The sequence below is a fragment of the Scyliorhinus torazame genome, chromosome 29 (assembly GCF_047496885.1).
Source record: "Scyliorhinus torazame isolate Kashiwa2021f chromosome 29, sScyTor2.1, whole genome shotgun sequence".
Taxonomy (NCBI): domain Eukaryota; kingdom Metazoa; phylum Chordata; class Chondrichthyes; order Carcharhiniformes; family Scyliorhinidae; genus Scyliorhinus; species Scyliorhinus torazame.
The window spans coordinates 32085154-32099479 of NC_092735.1; the positions used below are offsets into that span (position 1 = coordinate 32085154).

General features: G+C 55.8%; 1 protein-coding gene across 1 annotated transcript in view; it reads right to left on the bottom strand.

The window, feature by feature from the left end:
- Positions 1-6: 6 nt before the first annotated feature.
- The window catches only part of LOC140404004 (receptor-type tyrosine-protein phosphatase H-like), a 96988-nt gene continuing 82668 nt past the window's right edge, over positions 7-14326 (bottom strand). Inside the window, exon 20 of the mRNA XM_072492344.1 lies at positions 7-715. Within this exon, the coding sequence (XP_072348445.1) occupies positions 557-715 (159 nt within the window). The 3' untranslated portion in view covers positions 7-556. The remainder of the gene's footprint in view (positions 716-14326) is intronic.

A 14326-nucleotide genomic window follows, 5' to 3' on the forward strand; every position in this document is an offset into this window, starting at 1 on the left:
GAGACTGTCAGACATAGGGAGACTGTCAGACACACAGGGAGACTGTGGGATGTACGGGGAGACTGTGGGATGTACAGGGAGATGGTCGGACACACAGGGAGACTGTCGGACACACAGGGAGACTGTCAGACACACAGGGAGGCTGTCAGACATAGGGAGACTGTCAGACACACAGGGAGGCTGTCAGACACACAGGGAGGCTGTCAGACATAGGGAGACTGTCAGACACACAGGGAGACTGTGGGATGTACGGGGAGACTGTGGGATGTACAGGGAGATGGTCGGACACACAGGGAGACTGGGATGTACAGGGTGACGGTCGGACACATGCAGGATTCACATGAGCCATTTCAACGTGGAAACGTAAATAGCAACATGAGCGGCTGAAACCTGAGTGATTGCAGCATATCACACAGAAGATGGTAAATTGCTGACATTGGCTACATTTTGGGCCGTCTTTGAGAGTCCCGGGTGCAGAATGAAGGCACACACACACTTCGAGGCAGATTCCAGCCCAGCGCCATGGCAACACAGCAACGGAAGGTGCTGGAACTAACTAAAGCCGATGTACATCAGCGGCATTGATGGCATTAACGTTCTCATAGATCAGGTCCTGCTCTTTCTCCAGCTCCTGCTGATTCTGGTAGATGGCCTCTTGGGGTTCCTTCGATTGGATTATATCCAACATGCACTGATGTAGGAAGACATACTGAGGCTAAAATGTAGAAGTGGAAAACAGAGATGGAAAGGTTACACTTTGCAAAATGATCCATAAACATCAGCAATAAAAGCAAATTTTGGCGTAATTTAAATAAGGCATTGTCGCCATATCAACGGGGTTAGATACAGAGTAAAGCTCCCTCTACACTGTCCCCACCAACACTCCCACGACAGGTACAGCACGGGGTTAGATACAGAGTAAAACTCCCTCTACACTGTCCCCATCAAACACTCCCAGGACAGGTACAGCACGGGGTTAGATACAGAGTAAAGCTCCCTCTACATTGTCCCCACCAACACTCCCAGGACAGGTACAGCACGGGGTTAGATACAGAGTAAAGCTCCCTCTACACTGTCTCCATCAAACACTCCCAGGACAGGTATAGCATGGGGTTAGATACAGAGTAAAGCTCCCTCTACACTGTCCCCATCAAACTCTCCCAGGAGAGGGACAGCACGGGGTTAGATACAGAGTAAAGCTCCCTCTACACTGTCCCCATCAACACTCCCAGGACAGGTACATCACGGGGTTAGATACAGAGTAAAGCTTCCTCTACACTGTCCCCATCAAACACTCCCAGGACAGATACAGCACGGGGTTAGATACAGAGTAAATCTCCCTCTACACTGTCCCCATCAAACACTCCCAGGAGAGGGACAGCACGGGGTTAGATACTGAGTAAAGCTCCCTCTACGCTGTCTCCATCAAACACTCCCAGGACAGGTACAGCATGGGGTTAGATCCAGAGTAAAGCTCCCTCGACACTGTCCCCCTCAATCACTCCCAGGACAGGTACAGCATGGGGTTAGATACAGGGTAAAGCCTCTGCACTGTCCCCACCAAACACTCCCAGGACAGCTACAGCATGGGGTGAGATACAGAGTAAAGCTCCCTCTACACTGTCCCCATCAAACACACCCAGGACAGGTACAGCACTGGGTTAGATACAGAGTAAAGCTCCCTCTACACTGTCCCCATCAAACACTCCCAGGACAGGTACAGCACGGGGTTAGATACAGAGTAAATATCCCTCCACACTGTCCCCATCAAACACTCCCAGGACAGGTACAGCACGGGGTTAGATACAGGGTAAAGCTCCCTCTACACTGTCCCCATCAAACACTCCCAGGACAGGTACAGCACGGGGCTAGATACAGGGTAAAGCTCCCTCTACACTTTCCCCATCAAACACTCCCAGGACAGGTACAGCACGGGGTTAGATACAGGGTAAAGCTCCCTCTACACTTTCCCCATCAAACACTCCCAGGACAGGTACAGCACGGGGTTAGATACAGAGTAAAGCTCCCTCTACACTGTCCCCATCAAACACTCCCAGGACAGGTACAGCACAGGGTTAGATACAGAGTAAAGCTCCCTCTACACTGTCCCCATCAAACACTCCCAGGACAGGTACAGCACGGGGTTAGATACAGAGTAAAGCTCCCTCTACACTGTTCACATCGAACACTCCCAGGACAGGTACAGCACGGGGTTAGATACAGGGTATGGCTTCCAGAAAGACGGAGGCTAAGGGGAGACCTGATAGAGATCTACACATTTATGAGAGGCATAGACAGGGTGGAAAGTCAGAGGTTTATCGAAGGGACAAATGTCAATTACAAGTGGGCACCGTTCAAGCTGAGAGGGAGGAAGTTTAAGGGGGGGCGTGCAGGGTAAGTTTTTCACGCAGAGAGTGGTGGGTGCCTGGAACGCGCTGCCAGTGGATGTGGTGGAAGCGGGCACATTAGCAACATTTAAGAGGCATCTGGACGGGTACATGATTAGGGAGGAAATAAAGGGATATGGACCGAGTAAGGGCAGAATTTATTTTTAAAAGTTAGGGCATCATGGTCGGCACAGTCTTCGGGGGCCGAAGGGCCTGTTGCTGTGCTGTACGTTTGTTTGTTCTTTGTTCTGTATTCTTTAACCTCAGATCACCTTGTAATGAACCATGCCATCTCTATTTCCCGGAATACCTAGCTGAGATAATTTAGTGCTGCATTCCCTGGCTGGGAGCTGTGGACTAAAAGATCAACAGGAACTAAGCCGAGATATAGAAACTTATTTCATACAGGGGTTGTTAGAGGATGCAGACAGGAGAGGTACATTCCATCAGGCAGCGTCAGATTGGAATCCAGTCTCAGGTGAAATCGCCCTGCATGGAGGGTCCCTAAGCACAATGGTTTGTACACCTGACTTATTATTTAAATTTAGAGTACCCAATTCTTTTTTTCCAATTAAGGGGCAATTTAGCGTGGCCAATCCACCTACCCTGCACATCTTTGGGTTGTGGGGGCGAAACACACGCAAGCACGGGGAGAATGTGCAAACTCCACACGGACAGTGACCCGGGACCGGGATCGAACCTGGGACTTCGGTGCCGTGAGGCAGTGTACGTCTGACTTTGAGCGCATCGTTCTGATGGGAGCACTTCCCAATTGCATGGAGTGCTCGAACAAATGAGGAAGAATGACGGATGTGTGGCTCCGTTCTTCCTTATTCTGCTAGAGAAGCTCAAGACGCCACGAACACGACTTCCTCACGCTCCGGCCTACTTCCCTCCCTCCGAACCTGCAGCCATTGAGCTGAGGCACCTGCTCGCAGGAGTGTGGGCGCGCTGGTGTTTCTTGCCCGTCCCTAGTTGTCCTGGAGAAGGTGGTGGCGGTGAGCTGTTTACTGAACCAACTGCAGTCCCTGCGGTGCATGTACACCCACTGTGAAGTCAGGAAAGGACTTCCTGTTTTTTTAACCCAGTGACGGTGAAGAATGGTGTGTGGCTTGGATGGGAAGTCACAGGTGGTGGTGTTCCCATGCATCTGCTGCCCTCGCCCTTGTAGGCGGCAAAAGACGCAGGTTTGGAAGGTGTTGTCAGAGGACCATTGGCAAGTTGATGCATCTCGGAGATGGCGCACACCATGCATTGGTGGTGGCAAGAGCGAATGCTTAAGATGGTGGACGGGGCGGCAATCAAGCGGGGCTGCTTCGTCCCGGATGGTGTCGAGCTTCTTGAGTGTTGTTGGAGCTGCGCTCACCCAGGCAAGTGGAGAGTATTCCATCACACTCCTGACTTGTGCCTTGTAGATGGTGGACAGGCTTTTGGGGGGGGGGGGTCAGGAGGTGAGTTACTCGCCGCATGATCCCTCACCTCTGACCTGCTCTTGCAGCCGCAGTATTTATACGATAGGTTCAGTTCACTTTCTGGTCAATCGTAGCCCTCAGCACGTCCAACTAAATGGCTGACATAAATCATTCAATCTTTCCTGTCAGTCTCATCTCATCTCGTTGAGTGAGAATAAAATTGTTTTGCTATAGTGTCTTTCACGGCCTCAGCGCGTGTAGTCAATGAAACACAGTCATTGTAGGAAGTGAGGTTACTGTTCCAGTGTGGGAACTACAGCACATTTATGCACAGCAAACTCCCAGTTTGTTATTGATAATTTAATGATGATGGTTGAGGGATTGACCAGGGCAGCACGGTGGTTAGCGCTGTTGCTTCACAGCTCCAGGGTCCCAGGTTCGATTCCCGGCTTGGGTCACTGTCTGTGCGGAGTCTGCACGTTCTCCCCGTGTGTGCGTGGGTTTCCTCCGGGTGCTCCGGTTTCCTCCCACGGTCCAAAGATGTGCAGGTTAGGTGGATTGGCCGCGCTAAATTGCCCTGAGTGTCCAGAAAAGATTAGGTGGGGTTATGGGGATAGGGTGGAGATGTGGGCTTGTGTAGAGTGCTCTTACCAAGAGCCAGTGCAGACTCGATGGGCCGAATGGCCCCCTTCTGCACTGTAAATTCTATGATTCTAAGGGCGTAATCCCCTGTTCTTCAAAATGGTGATGTGTTGACTTCTGGGTGCGGCGATGCGGAGCTAAGCCGCACATTTCGGCAGCTCCCGCTAGAACGGACTTTTGGGCTCTCCGGAGGAGCCCGAACGGAAATGTTTTGACCAAATCCCGTGTGGGAAGGTGAAGCAAGGTCCCCCTTCCGACGTGTATGGAGGGGACTAGAAGTGGAGCGGCGGAAAAAGAGGCTTTGGAGCAGCGGCAGAAACGAGGGGGAAAAGAACAAGATGGCGGAGGGCGGAGATCGAGCAGCATGGGGGCCGGAGCAGCAGGAGTTTCTCAGGCGCTGCATGGAGGAGCTTAAAAAGGAGGTGCTGGCGCCACTGCTGATGGCGATCGAGGGGCTGAAGGAGACCCAGAAGGCCCAGGCGGTAGAGCTCCGAGAGGTGAAGGACAAAACTAACGAGAACGAGGACGAGATCTTGGGCCTGGCGGTGAAGATGGAGGCGCACGAGGCGCTGCACAAGAGGTGGGCCGAGAGAGTCGAGGTACTGGAGAACAGGTCGAGGAGGAAGAATCTCCAGATTCTGGGTCTCCCTGAAGGGGTGGAGGGGGCCGACGCCGGGGCGTAGGTGAGCACGATGCTCCATTCGCTGATGGGTGCAGAGGCCTCTCCGAGCCCCCTGGAGCTAGAAGGGGCTCACCGGGTCCTGGCGAGGAGACCCAAGGCTGGCGAGCCGCCAAGGACGATAGTGGCGAGGTTCCATCGTTTCGCGGACAGAGAGAGTGTCCTGAAATGGGCCAAGAAGGAGCGGAGCAGTAGATGGGAGAATGCGGTGATCCGAGTCTACCAGGGCTGGAGCGCGGAGGTGGCAAAGAGGAGAGCTGGCTTCAACCGGGCCAAGGCGGTGCTGCATAAAAAAAGGGTGAGATTCGGAATGCTGCAGCCAGCGCGACTGTGGGTCACGTACCAGGACCGACACCACTATTTCGAAACGCCAGAAGAGGCTTGGACCTTTATCCAAACGGAAAAGTTGGACTCGAACTGAGGGGCTGTGGTTGTGGGGGAGATGTTGACTGTATACAAGGTTGTAAATATGGGTAAAGAATGTTTCACGGGTCGGACGATGGATGGGGGAAGAGTTTTTGATGGGGGGACAGTGAGGAATGTGGGCGTCGGTACTGGAGGGAGGTGAGACTCGGGGATGGGGGAATTGGGATAAGGCCGCAACAGGAGCTGCGCCACGGGGCGGGCTCAGGAAAGCGCGGGCTTTTTCCCGCGTTAGGGAGGGGTGGGGGGATGGAGGAGCGCAAGGAGGAGGAGGGATTTCCACACGGGGGGGGGGGTCAACGGGAAGGCGGGGGAAGCCGGGGTCAGCAGGAGTCAGCTGACTTACGGAAGTATTATGGGGGGAGCAAAAGAGCTAGATTTGGATCTAGCGGGGAGGGGGTAGGGGAGGGGGGGGGGACAATAGGGTTGCTGCTGCATTGGCCGAGGGGGAACTGAAAATGGAAGAGGTGGTCGGGGCGGGGGTTCCCCGTCTGGGGGACTGGAGGGTGCGGGAGACGCGGGCACGGGACTGGCCTAAAATAGGAGATGGCTAGTCTGCAGAGGGGAGGGGGGGGGGGGCGGTAGCCCCCCAATCCGGCTGATCACGTGGAATGTGAGAGGCCTAAATGGACCGGTAAAGAGGGCCCGGGTGTTCGCGCACTTAAAGGGACTGAAGGCAGACGTGGTCATGCTTCAGGAGACACATTTGAAGGTGGCAGATCAGGTCAGGTTAAGGAAGGGATGGGTAGGACAGGTGTTCCATTCGGGGCTGGATGCGAAGAATAGAGGGGTGGCATTACTGGTGGGGAAGCGGGTGTCGTTTGAGGCCAAGAACATAGTAGCGGACAATGGAGGCCGCTACGTGATGGTGAGCGGTAAGTTGCAGGGGACGGGGGTGGTATTGGTAAATGTATACGCCCCGAACTGGGACGATGCTGGATTTATGAAACGGATGTTGGGGCGTATTCCGGACTTGGAGGTAGGAAGCTTGATAATGGGTGGGGATTTCAACACGGTGTTGGACCCAGCACTGGATCGCTCCAGATCTAGGACCGGAAAGAGGCCGGCTGCGGCCAAGGTGCTTAGGGGGTTTATGGATCAGATGGGGGGAGTGGATCCGTGGAGATTTGCCAGGCCTTTGGCCAGAGAATTTTCTTTTTTCTCCCATGTACACAAGGCCTACTCCCGGATAGATTTTTTTGTTCTGGGCAGGGCATTGATCCCGAAAGTGTAGGGAACGGAGTATTCGGCCATAGCCATTTCAGACCACGCCCCGCACTGGGTGGAGCTAGAGCTGGGGGAGGAAAGGGACCAACGCCCGCTGTGGCGGTTGGATGTGGGACTGCTGGCAGACGAGGAAGTGTGCGGGAGGGTGCGGGGGTGCATCGAAAGGTATCTGGAGGCCAACGACAATGGGGGGGGGGGTGCAGGTGGGAGTAGTATGGGAGGCGCTGAAGGCGGTGGTCAGGGGAGTGTTAATCTCCATCAGGGCTCATAGGGAGAAGAGAGGGGGCAGGGAAAGGGAGAGGTTAGTGGGGAAGATTTTAAGAGTGGACAGGAGATACGCAGAGGCCCCTGAGGAGGGCTTACTTAGGGAAAGGCGACGTCTCCAGACGGAGTTTGACCTGTTGACCACAGGGAAGGCAGAGGCACAGTGGAGGAAAGCACAGGGGGCGACGTATGAGTATGGGGAGAAGGCGAGCCGGATGCTGGCACATCAGCTCCGTAAGAGGATGGCAGTGAGGGAAATAGGTGGAGTCAAGGATGGAAGGGGAACTACGGTGCGGAGTGCGGTGAAAGTGAATGAGGCATTCAAGGCCTTCTATGAGGAGCTGTATAGGTCCCAGCCTCCAGGGGGAAAAGAGGGGATGCGACGATTCTTGGACCAACTGAGGTTCCCGAGGGTGGAGGAGCAGGAGGTGGCTGGTTTGGGGGCGTCAATTGGGTTGGAGGAGCTGGTTAAAGTACTGGGGAGCATGCAGGCAGGGAAGGCCCCGGGACTGGATGGGTTCCCGGTGGAGTTCTATAGGAAGTATGTAGACCTGTTAGCCCCGTTGCTGGTAAGGACTTTCAATGAGGCAAGGGAGGGGGGGACTCTGCCCCCGACAATGTCGGAGGCGACGATCTCTTTGATCCTGAAGCGGGATAAGGACCCACTGTAATGCGGGTCGTATAGGCCGATCTCGCTCCTCAACGTAGATGCTAAGTTGCTGGCAAAAGTGTTGGCTACGAGGATTGAGGACTGTGTCCCGGGGTGATTCACGAGGACCAGACGGGATTTGTAAAGGGCAGGCAGCTAAATACCAATGTGCGGAGGCTCCTAAATGTGATAATGATGCCATCGATGGAGGGAGAGGCGGAGATAGTGGCAGCTATGGACGCGGAGAAGGCCTTTGATCGGGTGGAGTGGGAGTATCTCTGGGAAGTGTTGCGGAGGTTTGGGTTCGGGGGAGGGTTTATTAGCTGGGTTAAGCTCCTATAGAGAGCCCCGGTGGCGAGTGTAGTTACGAATCGGCGGAGGTCGGAGTACATCCGGCTGTATTGAGGGACGAGGCAGGTGTGCCCCCTGTCCCCCCTGTTGTTTGCATTAGCAATTGAACCTTTGCTCATGGCATTAAGGGAGTCCAGGAAATGGAGGGGGGTGGTTCGAGGGGGAGAGGAGCATCGAGTTTCGCTGTATGCAGACGACCTGTTGCTGTATATGGCGGACCCAGTGGAGGGGATGGTGGAGGTCATGCAGATCCTAAGGGAGTTTGGGGACTTCTCGGGCTACAAGGTCAATGCAGGGAAGAGTGAGCTCTTTGTGGTGTATCCGGGGGATCAGGGAATAGGGATAGATGATCTACTGTTGAGGAGGGCGGAAAGGAGCTTTCGATACTTGGGGATCCAGGTAGCTAGGAGCTGGGGGGCACTGCACAAACTTAATTTGACGCGGCTGGTGGAGCAGATGGAGGAGGACTTTAAACGGTGGGACATGTTGCCACTCTCGCTAGCGGGCAGGGTACAGTCGATTAAAATGGTGGTCCTCCCGAGGTTTCTTTTTGTATTCCAATGCTTTCCAATTGTGATCACCAAGGCCTTTTTTAAGAGGGTAGGCAGGAGCATTATGGGTTTTGTGTGGGCGAGTAAGACCCCGAGGGTAAGGAGGGGGTTCCTGGACGTAGTAGAGATAGAGGAGGGCTGGCGTTGCCGAATCTGGGTGGCTACTACTGGGCAGCCAACGTGGCGATGATCCGTAAGTGGGTGATGGAGGGAGAGGGGGCGGCATGGAAGAGGTTGGAGATAGCGTCCTGCAAAGGAACGAGCCTGGGGGCGCTGGTGACGGCACCGCTGCCGCTCTCGCCGACAAGGTACACCACGAGTCCGGTGGTGGCGGCAACGCTAAAGATCTGGGGGCAGTGGAGATGGCACAGGGGTGCGATGGGAGCCTCAGTGTGGTCCCCGATCAGAGATAACCATCGGTTTGTCCCAGGAAGGATGGACGACGGGTTTCAGAGCTGGCATCGGGCAGGGATTAGAAGAATGGGGGACCTGTTCATCGATGCGACGTTTGCGAGCTTAGGGGCACTGGAGAAGTTTGGACTACCCCTGGGAAATGCTTTCAGGTACATGCAAGTGAGGGCGTTTGTGAGGTGGCAGGTGAGGGAATTCCTGCTGCTCCCGGCACAGGGGATTCAAGACAGGGTGATTTCGGGCGTATGGGTCGGAGAGGGCAAGGTGTCGGCGATATACCAGGAGATGAAAGAAGAGGGGGAGGTTTTGGTAGAGGAGCTGAAGGGTAAATGGGAGGAGGAGCTGGGGGAGGAGATAGAGGAGGGTCTGTGGGCTGATGCCCTAGGTAGAGTTAATTCCTCCTCCTCATGTGCCAGGCTCAGCCTGATACAATTTAAGGTTGTTCACAGACCGCACATGACGGGGGCGAGGCTGAGTAGGTACTTTGGGGTGGAGGACAGATGTGGGGGGTGCTCAGGAAGCCCGGCGAACCATGCCCATATGTTTTGGTCGTGCCCGGCACTGGAGGGGTTCTGGAGAGGAGTGGCGAGAACTATATCTAAGGTGGTGAAAGTCCAGGTCAAGCCAAGTTGGGGGCTAGCATTATTTGGAGTAGCGGACGAGCCGGGAGTGCAGGAGGCGAAAGAGGCCGGCATTCTGGCCTTTGCGTCCCTGGTAGCCCGGCGGAGGATCTTGTTAGTGTGGAAAGAGGCGAAGCCCCCCAGCGTGGAGGCCTGGATAAATGACATGGCAGGGTTTATCAAGTTGGAGAGGATAAAGTTTGCCCTGAGAGGGTCTGTGCAGGGGTTCTACAGGCGGTGGCAACCGTTCCTAGACTATCTCGCGGAGCGTTAGATGAAGTTTGGTCGACAGCAGCAGCAACCCGGGGGAGAGAGGAGGGGGGGACATCTCTTTTTGGGGGTGGGGGGGTGGGGGTAAGAGGGAGGGACGGGGAATGGGGGGTTTTCTGGGGGGCATCTGAGCAAGAAAATACATAAATGATCCGGAAAACTGATATGTACGGGAGGAATCCAATGTACAAAGTTCTGTATCATATTGACTTGCCATGTTTATGTCTTGCGATGCGAGCTTTCTTTTCTTTCTGTTACGAGGGGGGGGGGGTTTGTTTTTATGGTTGAAAATTTTGTGAGAAAAATTCTTAATAAACATATTTTTTTTAAAAATAAATGGAGATGTGTTCACCTGAGAGAGCAGATGGAGCCAAGGCTATTAAAAAAAATAAAGGGGCAATTTAGCGCGGCTAATCCACCTACCCTGCACATCATTGAGTTGTGGGGGTGAGACCCACGCAGACACGGGGAGAATGTGCAAACTCCATGTTGATAGAGGGCTGGGTTCGAACCCGGGTCCTTGGCGCCGTGAGGCAGCAGTGCAAACCACTGCGCCACCGTGCTGCCCAGAGCCGAGGCTTGGGATCACATCCAAAAGCCTCGGACAGTGCGGCACTCCCTCAGTACTGACCCTCTGACAGTGCTCCCTCAGTACTGACCCTCTGACAGTGCGGCACTCCCTCAGTACTGACCCTCTGACAGTGCTCCCTCAGTACTGACCCTCTGACAGTGCGGCGCTCCCTCAGTACTGACCCTCTGACAGTGCGGCGCTCCCTCAGTACTGACCCTCTGACAGTGCGGCACTCCCTCAGTACTGACCCTCTGACAGTGCAGCACTCCCTCAGTACTGACCCTCTGACAGTGCAGTGCTCCCTCAGTACTGACCCCCTGACAGTGCAGTGCTCCCTCAGTACTGACTCTCTGACAGTGCGGCACTCCCACAGTACTGACCCTCTGACAGTGCGGCACTCCCTCAGTACTGACCCTCTGACAGTGTGGCACTCCCTCAGTACTGACCCTCTGACAGTGCGGCACCCCCTCAGTACTGACCCTCTGACAGTGCGGCACTCCCTCAGTACTGACCCTCTGACAGTGCGGCACTCCCTCAGTACTGACCCTCTGACAGTGCGGCACTCCCTCAGTACTGACCCTCTGACAGTGCGGCACTCCCTCAGTACTGACCCTCTGACAGTGCAGCACTCCCTCAGTACTGACCCTCTTGACAGGGCAGCACTCCCTCAGTACTGACCCTTTGACAGTGCAGCACTCCCTCAGTACTGACCCTCTGACAGTGCAGCACTCCCTCAGTACTGACCCTCTGACAGTGCAGCACTCCCTCAGTACTGACCCTCTGATAGTGCAGCACTCCCTCAGTACTGACCCTCTGACAGTGCGGCACTCCCTCAGTACTGACCTTGACAGTGCAGCACTCCCTCAGCCCTGACCCTCTGACAGTGCAGCATCCCTCAGTACTGACCCTCTGACAGTGCGGCACTGCCTCAGTGCTGATCCTCTGACAGTGCGGCACTCCCTCAGTACAGACCTTCTGACAGTGCGGCACTGCCTCAGTACTGACCCTCTGACAGTGCAGCACTCCCTCAGTACTGACCCTCTGACAGTGCGGCACTCCTTCAGTACTGACCCTCTGGCAGTGCGGCACTCCCTCAGTACTGACCCTCTGGCAGTGCGGCACTCCCTCAGTACTGACCCTCTGACAGTGCGGCACTCCCTCAGTACTGACCCTCTGACAGTGCGACACTCCCTCAGTACTGACCCTCTGACAGTGCGGCACTCCCTCAGTACTGACCCCCTGACAGTGCAGCACTCCCTCAGTACTGACCCTCTGACATGCAGCACTCTCTCAGTACTGACCCTCTGACAGTGCAGCACTCCCTCAGTACTGACCCTCTGACAGTGCGGCACTCCCTCAGTACTGACCCTCTGACAGTGCGGCACTCCCTCAGTACTGACCCTGACAGTGCGGCACTCCCTCAGGACTGACCCTCTGACAGTGCGGCACTCCCTCAGTACTGACCCTCTGACAGTGCAGCACTCCCTCAGTACTGACCCTCTGACAGTGCGGCACTCCCTCAGTACTGCCCCTCTGACAGTGCAGCACTCCCTCAGTACTGACCCTCTGACAGTGCGGCACTCCCTCAGTACTGACCCTCTGGCAGTGCGGCACTCCCTCAGTACTGACCCTCTGGCAGTGCGGCACTCCCTCAGTACTGACCCTCTGACAGTGCAGCACTCCCTCAGTACTGACCCTCTGACAGTGCAGCACTCCCTCAGTACTGACCCTCTGACAGTGCGGCACTCCCTCAGTACTGACCCTCTGACAGTGCGGCACTCCCTCAGTACTGACCCTCTGGCAGTGCGGCACTCCCTCAGTACTGACCCTCTGGCAGTGCGGCACTCCCTCAGTACTGACCCTCTGGCAGTGCGGCACTCCCTCAGTACTGACCCTCTGACAGTGCAGCACTCCCTCAGTACTGACCCTCTGACAGTGCGGCACTCCCTCAGTACTGACCCTCTGACAGTGCGGCACTCCCTCAGTACTGACCCTCTGACAGTGCGGCACTCCCTCAGTACTGACCCTCTGGCAGTGCGGCACTCCCTCAGTACTGACCCTCTGGCAGTGCGGCACTCCCTCAGTACTGACCCTCTGGCAGTGCGGCACTCCCTCAGTATTGACCCTCTGACAGTGCGGCACTCCCTCAGTACTGACCCTCTGACAGTGGGGCACTCCCTCAGTACTGACCCTCTGACAGTGCAGCACTCCCTCAGTACTGACCCTCTGACAGTGCAGCACTCCCTCAGGACTGACCCTCTGACAGTGCGGCACTCCCTCAGTACTGACCCTCTGACAGTGCGGCACTCCCTCAGTACTGACCCTGACAGTGCGGCACTCCCTCAGGACTGACCCTCTGACAGTGCGGCACTCCCTCAGTACTGACCCTCTGACAGTGCAGCACTCCCTCAGTACTGACCCTCTGAAAGTGCAGCACTCCCTCAGTACTGCCCCTCTGACAGTGCAACACTCCCTCAGTACTGACCCTCTGACAGTGCGGCACTCCCTCAGTACTGACCCTCTGAAGCAGTGCGGCACTCCCTCAGTACTGACCCTCTGACAGTGCAGCACTCCCTAAGTACTGACCCTCTGACAGTGCAGCACTCCCTCAGTACTGACCCTCTGACAGTGCGGCACTCCCTCAGTACTGACCCTCTGACAGTGCGGCACTCCCTCAGTACTGACCCTCTGACAGTGCAGCACTCCCTCAGTACTGACCCTCTGACATGCAGCACTCCCTCAGTACTGACTCTCTGACAGTGCAGCAGTCCCTCAGGACTGACCCTCTGACAGTGCGGCACTCCCTCAGTACTGACCCTATGACATGCAGCACTCTCTCAGTACTGACCCTCTGACAGTGCAGCACTCCCTCAGTACTGACCCTCTGACAGTGCAGCACTCCCTCAGGACTGACCCTCTGACAGTGTGGCACTCCCTCAGTACTGACCCTCTGACAGCGCGGCCTCCCTCAGTACTGACCCTCTGACAGTGCAGCACTCCCTCAGTACTGACCCTCTGACAGTGCGGCACTCACTCAGCACTGACCCCCTAACTGTGCGGCACTCCCTCAGCACTGACCCTCTGACAGTGCGGCACTCCCTCAGTACTGACCCTCTGACTGTGCGGCACTCCCTCAGTACTGACCCTCACACAGTGCGGCACTCCCTCAGTACTGACCCTCTGACAGTGCGGCACTCCCTCAGTACTGACCCTCTGACAGTGCGGCACTCCCTCAGTACTGACCCTCTGACAGTGCAGCACTACCTCAGTACTGACCCTCTGACTGTGCGGCGCTCCCTCAGTACTGACCCTGACAGTGCAGCACTGCCTCAGTACTGACCGTCTGGCAGTGCGGCACTCACTCAGTACTGACCCTCTGGCAGTGCGGCACTCCCTCAGTACTGACCCTCTGACAGTGCGGCACTCCCTCAGTACTGACCCTCTGACAGTGCGGCACTCCCTCAGTACTGACCCTCTGACAGTGCAGCACTCCCTCAGTACTGACCCTCTGACATGCAGCACTCTCTCAGTACTGTCCCTCTGACAGTGCAGCACTCCCTCAGTACTGACCCTCTGACAGTGCAGCACTCCCTCAGGACTGACCCTCTGACAGTGCGACACTCCCTCAGTACTGACCCTGACAGTGCGGCACTCCCTCAGTACTGTCCCTCTGACAGTGCGGCACTCCCTCAGTACTGACCCTCTGACAGTGCAGCACTCCCTCAGTACTGACCCTCTGACAGTGCAGCACTCCCTCAGTACTGCCCCTCTGACATTGCAGCACTCCCTCAGTACTGACCCTCTGACAGTGCAGCATTCCCTCAGTACTGACCCTCTGACAGTACGGCACTCCCTCAGTACTGACCCTC